The 8,439-nt window shown below is 39.0% G+C and overlaps 1 protein-coding gene across 1 annotated transcript in view; it reads right to left on the reverse strand.

The window, feature by feature from the left end:
* RASSF3 (Ras association domain family member 3) overlaps window positions 1-3,872 on the reverse strand; it is a 97,054-nt gene extending 93,182 nt beyond the window's left edge. The window contains exon 1 of the mRNA XM_026868634.1: window positions 3,752-3,872. Within this exon, the coding sequence (XP_026724435.1) occupies window positions 3,752-3,872 (121 nt within the window). The remainder of the gene's footprint in view (window positions 1-3,751) is intronic.
* Between the last annotated feature and the right edge of the window lie 4,567 nt (window positions 3,873-8,439).

An 8,439-nucleotide genomic window follows, 5' to 3' on the forward strand; every position in this document is an offset into this window, starting at 1 on the left:
TTTTTTTATTTATTATAACAGCTTCAGAACAAGCAGGGTTTGCCACCGAGACAGTTCTGTCAAAGTAAAAAAATGACAGCAAGCATTGTGCTTTTCATGTTTTCCACAGAATATTATGGGATGCTTTTATGAACAGGTCTAAAATCTGTTTTTCTCCTGTATAAGCCTGAAAAATGTCATAAACATTTAAATCAATGCAGATCATAAGATCATTTCTGCCAGGGGTATTACTTGCTTTGGAAGAAACTGCAAGAAACAATAACAGTTGTGGGATCTGGGCCACAAAATTATCTCTAATACTTAATTGTTAAAAATTAGCTTAAACCCTGAAGCAAGATTTATGTCTCTTTCAAAGCTTTTCTTGTAGCTTCAATTGTCATAATATCAAATATTCTTATTCTTCCAGACCCTCTTTAAATCTTGTTACATTCCTGACCTCAGCAGCATCCTCTGGTAATGACTTCTACAATTTAATTACATGCTGAATAAAAATTAAAAAAAAAAATTCCTTTTATCTGCTTCACATTTGTCATACCTCACCTTATTCCTTTGCTATAAAACAGAGAAAATAGGAGCTACTTGTCTATTTTGATTTTTTTATCATTGCTTTCTTTAGTCTTGTCATGGCCCTCTGATATTTTTTTTTCCAGTTCCATTGTGTTTCAATACCCCTCCCTGTATGTATGTATTTTATGATGATAAAACTTCTAGTGACATGATGTGCCAACACAAATTCTATGAAGATGTTGCAGGAAAAAATTCAAAGATATTTCAAAGAGATAAAGGCTCTAGAACTCTAAATACTACATCCCTCAGTTTAAGCCTCTTAGAAAATATTATGTACCTTTGACTAAACTAAATGTACTTAAAACATTATCAGCCACATTTAGCATATTCTGAACCATGTCTAGGATATTTTTTAGTCCTTCAGTAAGTAATTTAATCAAAAGAAGTTACTGAAGACCACCCTTGAATTTTCTTCCTTCTTTTAGAGCTTAGAAAGGAGCATGTTAGCTGCAGGCAACAGTCCATGGCCAACTATCCCAAAGTATCCATCCAAGGACAGGCTGAAAATCTAAGGATTTTTAGGAACAACAACTAATTATGCTTTGATAGCTCTTTCTAAAATTGCATCAAATGCAACTTTCTGAACACAGGGTCATATAACAGTTCTGAATTCACTGTCATACTTAAAAATTAATTTTGTGCTTTGGCAGATGTTGTTTCTGGGTCAGGCAGAGAGGACAAGGCATCCCGAGACATGGAGTGACAGAGGCACAACAAAAGCAACAAGTCTGAGGGTACTATGCAGAGGCACAGTGTTCATCTCTTTGTTCAAATGATGTATGATATCACACAAAACCTATGATGACAGCCTATTAGAGAATGTAATCTCTGTTCTTCCTAATGCATCCAAATCATGGAAGTTTCTCTTTTGCTGTTGTTAAAACATCAATTTATTTGTTAAAGCACAAGTGGCTAAAAACTATCAGTAAGTATTATTGAAACTTTAATTATCAGCTGGGTTATTCATCTGTGAAACAAGCCTAGCGATGCAGAATTGTTCTGCTGGCTCATCCTTGCTGACCCAACCGAAAAATCCTGTGAGTGCCAATACTGGAGCAATATCTAGCAGAAAGACAAAGGCAGAGATAAAGCTGAAAACTCTAGTATGTTGAAGGCAAGGCTAAATTTGTGTACCAAGGTAACTAGACGGTCAGTACTGCTCAGACTAGGCTTATGTGTTGGAGGACTCTCTCAGAAGGACAGAAGAGCTATTTGGTTAAGAGTTAACAAAACGTGGTGTTTTGGAGTTAAGGAAGCATGTGAGTAATTTGGTAATTCCTCAAGAATGACAGGGAAAATTCTGGCCACTCAAGAAAAAGGCAGAAATGTTCACGGTCTTCAGTGTAGTTAAGGTTTCATGCCACTTGCTGTTTTATAAAGACTAAACAGCAATCATCAGTGCAAGCAGGAGCTGTATCCCCTCCTCTGTGAGAGGAGCACCAGGGCTTCAGATTCCAGTTTATTACAGCCTTACTCAATTAGATTGGCTTCAAGTTTGAGCTGAATTTTCACATTGACATTTTTTCTGCTTGGGTGCAACCTTCTGCTAAAATGTCACATTTCCACTGAAACCACAATTTTGTGATAATCATCTCATTGCACAGGTAGGAAAGGACATCTAGGTTGCTTCTAACACTATTCACAAATTCAGTTCAAAAGAGATGCTAATACATACATTGAAATGATAGTAGAAAGGCAAATCTTACTCAAACCAATAGATGTAGAGTGAGATGGGAGAAAAACCACAAAAAGTATTATTTTTAAAACACTCAAAGTTCACATTGTTTCTTGTTACAAGTCATGGATGCACTTATTCTGTTGTAGAACTGAGGGAAAAGATAACTGGTATGTAAACATTTTCACCTGTGTGTAACTGAGCTAGCAATTAAAGCTCTCAATAGCATTTATTGACAATTTTTAGCCACTTATGGTTTTACAGAAACAAAAGAGATGCAGGAATGATCTCATGTTACAAAGATTTGTGATGATTTCATGTATTAGGAGGACTTGAGATTATCAGACCTCTGTTTGGGTTAATCAAATCTCTAGTTTTAGTCAAGGAAAGTTTTGCCACAGACTTCAATGACCTGGGAGTTCTTTCTGGATATTTGAAATCCATGGACCTCTTCACATGGGAAAGAAGTCATATATCGTTTAGACATACGGCCCAACAACATCTCTGTGACAGGTTTCAGGCAGTAGAAGTTGTCCTTCCCCTCTCAGAATCACAAATCTGTTCTTTAAAGTACAAAACTAAATTGCTCAACTGCAGAACTGACCCAAATCCCATCCCCAAAAAATAGAAATTTGGTATTAATGTTGCAATACTTGCAGAATCAACAAGTTCATTATTTTGGTCAAGAGAGTCCTCATCAAAAGAAAACTGATCTTGTGCAATTAGTCCTTTAAGAAGAGCAGAAAGAATTCATATTCCTAACCTACGGCAGTGCATCTTCCTCCAAACCCCTGAGAGTATGTCTCAGCACCAGCTTTAACAGACCATACTAAAGGGACAAAACACTCTTTGGGTTTTAAGGGTGTTTATGAAAACGTTAATCTGAGAGATGCAAGCGCTTCTCTGCCAAGACTGGATGAGGATCAGAGCACTGAGTTGTCATGAGGAGCAATGCCTTTTACTAACTGGTGAGCTGAGTGGTACTGCATTTCAGCTGATAAAATGGAAGTGAAGGACAGTGCATCACTGCTGAACACAAGCCCTTTCTCTAAGCTGCTCACCGCTTTGTGTGAACACTGGTACAATGAGTTAAGGTCTGTAGTTGGTTTGATCTTCACACAGCCTTCTAGATCAATTAACAGGTTAAGGCAATTCCAAATAATTTTTTGACAGGTATTTAAGTCATCTTAGAGCTCCTATTTTGATACCAAAAGGAGAAACAAGGTCTACAAAAAAAAAAAAAAGATACCAAATATCACTGACATGAATATTAATAAGAATAAATTATACAGATGCAAGGGAATCCTTCATCTGATCAAGTCTAATGAACCTTCTATTGCATTTCCAGAGTATTTTTACAGTTTTGCCTACTGAGCCTCATAGCATAGGAGAATGCAAACAACGCTGGCCTGGAAAAGTTAACCAGCTGAATGGAAATAAATAATTTTTTTCCTTTGCATTTCTTTTTAGGAGGAAAAAATGTCTTAAGAAACACAGCAGCAGGCTTACCAGCAGACTTCCAGAGAAGTTTTACTGTCCTCCTCCTTGAACTGCTCAATGATTTAGGAAACCAGTAGAAAAAACGTGCTATCCTCCTGATGGTTTTCCTCAAGTCATTTCTTATTGCCATAGCTGGAAGGGCTCCACAGCTACACCAGGAACAACAGACATATGTATCCAGACAGAGAGAGGAAAGCCCATGAATACCCACAGAGAGTGTGCTCGCTCTGAGCTCAGCGTCAGCCAGCACGTCTCAGGACCACCTGTTAGTCTTAAATCCCCTCCCTCTCCGTCACTCGCTCCGAGCCCTCCAGACCTCCCTCTTCATTACAGGAAGCAGTTATATTAATAGATGCTTCGGCTAAAGAAAGACCAGTGCTTCAGAGTCTTAACCTGGTACTGTAATTTCCAATGATGTTAAAACAAGACATGTTTTCCACAGAAAGGTTTTGAAGGGCTCATTTGTTCAGCTCTAGCTACCTTTTCTCAGCCGTAAACAAATAAACTCCAAAACTGATAGGGACAAGTCCCCTCTCAAAAGCCCTTCATTTAAATCAACAGGATTTTCTCTACGAAGAGTGTTTCTCAAAGACCTGCTTATGAAGGTTCTTAGCAGTAAATTTAACAGAGATTTCTACAGATACACAGGGTGTTAAAAATGTGACTTTTAATGTCAAACCATTCACTGTCACAGTTTACTTAAGAATCAAGCATCTATGAGGATATCACTATCCAAAGAAATTAACAGCATCTCAGTACTTAGACTACACACGCTTCAAGCATGATACATATTAAATGGTGAATCCAGAGATGCTATGAGCTAATACATGCCCCTCCCCAACATTTATCAAGAATTTTAGCATACACTTTTTAACAGCAAGACTATTTAAGCACTTCCCAAGCTTAGTATGATTTCCTCAACTATGTCACAAGCTTCTCTTCGGCTTCTCATTCTATTTGATTTTTTTTTTCTTCCACTAGATCTGGATGGTAGAAAACACAGAAAACGAAGACTAATGTTATTATGAAACAAAGATCCTTTTATATCAACCTTTAAACTACAGAAAGTAAGGGCTTTGTTACACTAGCTACGTTCACAGCATGCAGTTAATAACTCTTCTAGAATTCACAATGTATTTTTCTACGCTAAAATATGTGAAGTATTTAACCCCATTTTATACATCTGACATATTTAACATACTGCTACTTCTCAGGACCAAGCTAGATAGATTGCATTTCCTTTGGTCAATATGTCTGAAAACAAATAAACATTTCCATTTATACTGTATCTGCCACAGTTCTTCAGCCAGTGTCAATGAAAGAGCAGAAGGCAGGACCCAGGCCGCCAGACCCGTCTCTTGTTTGAGCTCCACCCTGTCATACCAGTAGGAATTTAGTAGCAAAGTGATGGTTTTAGCACAAGTAGGAGGTCTGCCACCCTGTTCAGCACATGCAAGCAGAAGAGTTAGAGGCCCAACAGCTAACTTGCTTCTTTCAGGAAATACCATGGCTTTGAATGTTTAAGAGCACCTGCCAAATTCTGAACCAAACAATGACATTTTCTGAAATTTATACATTTAAAATTTGATGAAAATCCAAGTGGCATAACCCCTCCCCCATACTATTTCAGACCATAAGTGAATATATTTTAAGATTACTTGTTTTATAAATTGATAAAGAATCCATACAGATATGTATAATCTTTAGCAGAACATGAAGGGCACAGGAATATTTTTTTTCACTGAACAGAAAACACCGATACAGTGTTTTTATTATACTGATATTTTATGAGGCTTAAAAAAAATATTCAGTAAGACACATCAGAATATAACAAAATAAAAGGGCAAACTGACTTTGCTGATGAGAATAACAAACCTGTGGAGGTTTACATCTTACAGTGTTTAGTGCCTTACTGGAACAAATAGGCAAGAGCATAAAATGTTGCATATTACTTTAAGGCAAACAAAACTCACTCTATACAAAAAAAGTCAGTTGGATCAATTTGACAATTATAGCAACAAACCAGCTAATACAGATGAGAACATGAACCTGAATTCAAGCTGAACTGAACAGCTGTGGTGGTTAGCCTTCCAATAATTTCATGATTCCTCCATCATTTTACATTTCAAACTCTAGTTAGGCAAAAATGTAGAGTTAATGGAAGACAGCCTGTCCCCCCCAGCTAGTCAGTGGGGGTTCCTCTCAACCTTAGCTGTTAGCTTTAGAATATGAGCTGCTGTGCTCTGCACAGCAATGAACTGCTGTCAGACTGCATCAGCTGTATCGGCTGGGCTAGGGGGAGTTCACATAGCCCCTCCTAAGACAACTCCAATTGCTTACATTACACTGAAGCATTACTAAAGTTAAGAATTCACTGTACTAAAAAGGTACTACTACATGTGTACCTTTCAATCTACCCTAACACAGAGACAGCGCATGGAGATGCTCTCTGAGGAGGACAGAAGGATCTGAAATGTGAGCAGTCACACTCTTGATCCCTGCCACCCTTTAAGGAAAAAAAGCCGTGTAAGGCTTTTTCTTGCAGCAGATTTCAGCCCCCAGGTCATCCTCTGCTCATCTAAGCAGTGTGCTGGAGGAGGGGAGGGAATGATTGTTGCCCATGCTGCCGTCCCACCTGCCTGGGAAGGGAGGTGAGCAGCTGTCCCCTCTGCTATGCGGGCAGCCCCTGACCTCCTACCTCCCGGCAATGGTGCAAAGGTCGGATCTCAGCAGGCCTCCATGAAGGGCAGAAATGGCACGTGCAAACTCCACGTGTGTGGTGCCCATCCCATGTGCTCTCCAGCCATGAGCTGGGATGCATGGCACGTCACCATCTTGGCAGGAGAGCTGGGCACACCACACTGCTCACAGCATCTGCCCCACAACCAGCTTCCCACAAGGAAACCTGCACCCATCCACTGGAAAGCAAAGGGGTGCTCATGAAACATCCAGCGGTTTAGACATGTCTACCCTGACCTTCAGAGCTAGGCAGACCAGCTCTGAACACAGCTATGCAATGAACCAGCGGCTGCCTTACTGCAGCCCTCCCAGGCTACTGCCAGAGCTGAGAAAATAAAAAGAAACCCAAACAAACCCTCCCTGTTACATAAAATACTCTTCAGTGATGAACTGAACAGCCAGTGGTGTCTGACTGGGAATATTCTCTTGGAGGGTGCTGAGTTTATATAGTTTTAAAGCAAAGTCTTTGCTGATAAGCCTCTGTTAGAGCAACACAGCAGTGCTGAGATACCATAAAAATGAAGTCTAATGCACAGGTAGTGGTATCAGCTGGGGGGTAAATGCAGCATTTTCTCTGCTCAGGGGCAGAAAAGCATTGTTCCTCAATGAGGAGTTACTGCCATTTCCTCTCCCACCTCTTAGATAGCAAATGACTGGGATGAGCAAAGGATTTCATTTGCTTTGACTCAACTGGAACTTCTCCATTTAGTCTGGTTTCAGGAACAAAGATCCCCACACACCTATTCACAGTGGAAACTATGTGTAGGAAAAGCTAAACGTATTAAGGAATATCTGCTTGACTGCACTAGCAAATATCCCTATTAACTGAGATCAACATGAAGTTTTGCTTTTTTTTTGGTGGACAATAATGTACTTAGAAAACAAGGTGGTGTCTTTCCAACCTGTCAGTGTGGGTATGCGACACTATGCTATATGCTGCTTCAACAGGCAGACTTCAGTGTGGAAAGATATTCACAGGCCAGTCTTCACAAGGATATTTTCCATATCAATGGAGCTTGAACCTCCAGAGAAGGAGGAAGAGACTTCCAGACCTCCATGGACTGTCTCCCTCCATGGACCAAGATCTGAAATGGACTAAAAGATTTTAGCAATCCAGAATCGGGTTATGCAGAGAATCACTGTATCTATGCACTGGACAGAACTGAATGTGTGAAACGTATTTATCTAGAAACTCTAAACAAAAGCTGCGACCTTCCTTAAATACTGTTCAACTATGTCCAAGTAAATTTTTTCCAAGTAGCAAGAGAGGGGTCCTGCCTAACTAGCCCCTGGGCTTCAGCACTACTGCATTTGCATGACACTGTCAAGGCACAGTATGACAGATTTAATACTTAAAACATAATTTATAACATCATCATGTGTGACAAAGCTTGCAGTTGCTAGGAAGCTTATAAAGAACACAATATAACTACTAAAAGTAAAGAAACAAAAAACTGCTGCATCTGAGCTTAGTTCAGCAAAACTAGCATAATACTTCTAATTTCCAGCTCAGCTGTTCATCCCTTCCTAATCCAAATAAGTAGCTATATTTGTGAGCTCTCTAAAAAAACTTTTGATTCTTGGCAGCTGCACATACACAAAAAGAAAGGATTAAAAATTAACCAGTGATTGGCAATTGGCAATTCCAAAACCTTGCCTCCATTTGAAAGATGGAAATTGAAGATTGTGGTACTCAAACTGGTGTAAAAACCATTTGTTTTCAGATTTAATGGTCTATTACTTTGCAGATAAATAAATAAAGTTGGAATAGAATTGTATATACACCTTTTTAGCTGTGACATCAAAAGTCTTTCATATATTTGACCCTCTGTTGTCAAGGCTCCTAATAATTTATACACTGATAGATAATAAATGTGAAATGAAAATAAAGAAAACTGACAAAAGAGAATGGGAAAGATGTTGAAAACTTTACACAATTCACTATAGATGACAGTTAC

The sequence above is a fragment of the Athene cunicularia genome, assembly GCF_003259725.1.
Source record: "Athene cunicularia isolate RWA chromosome 1 unlocalized genomic scaffold, athCun1 chr1_part2, whole genome shotgun sequence".
Taxonomy (NCBI): Eukaryota; Metazoa; Chordata; class Aves; order Strigiformes; family Strigidae; genus Athene; species Athene cunicularia.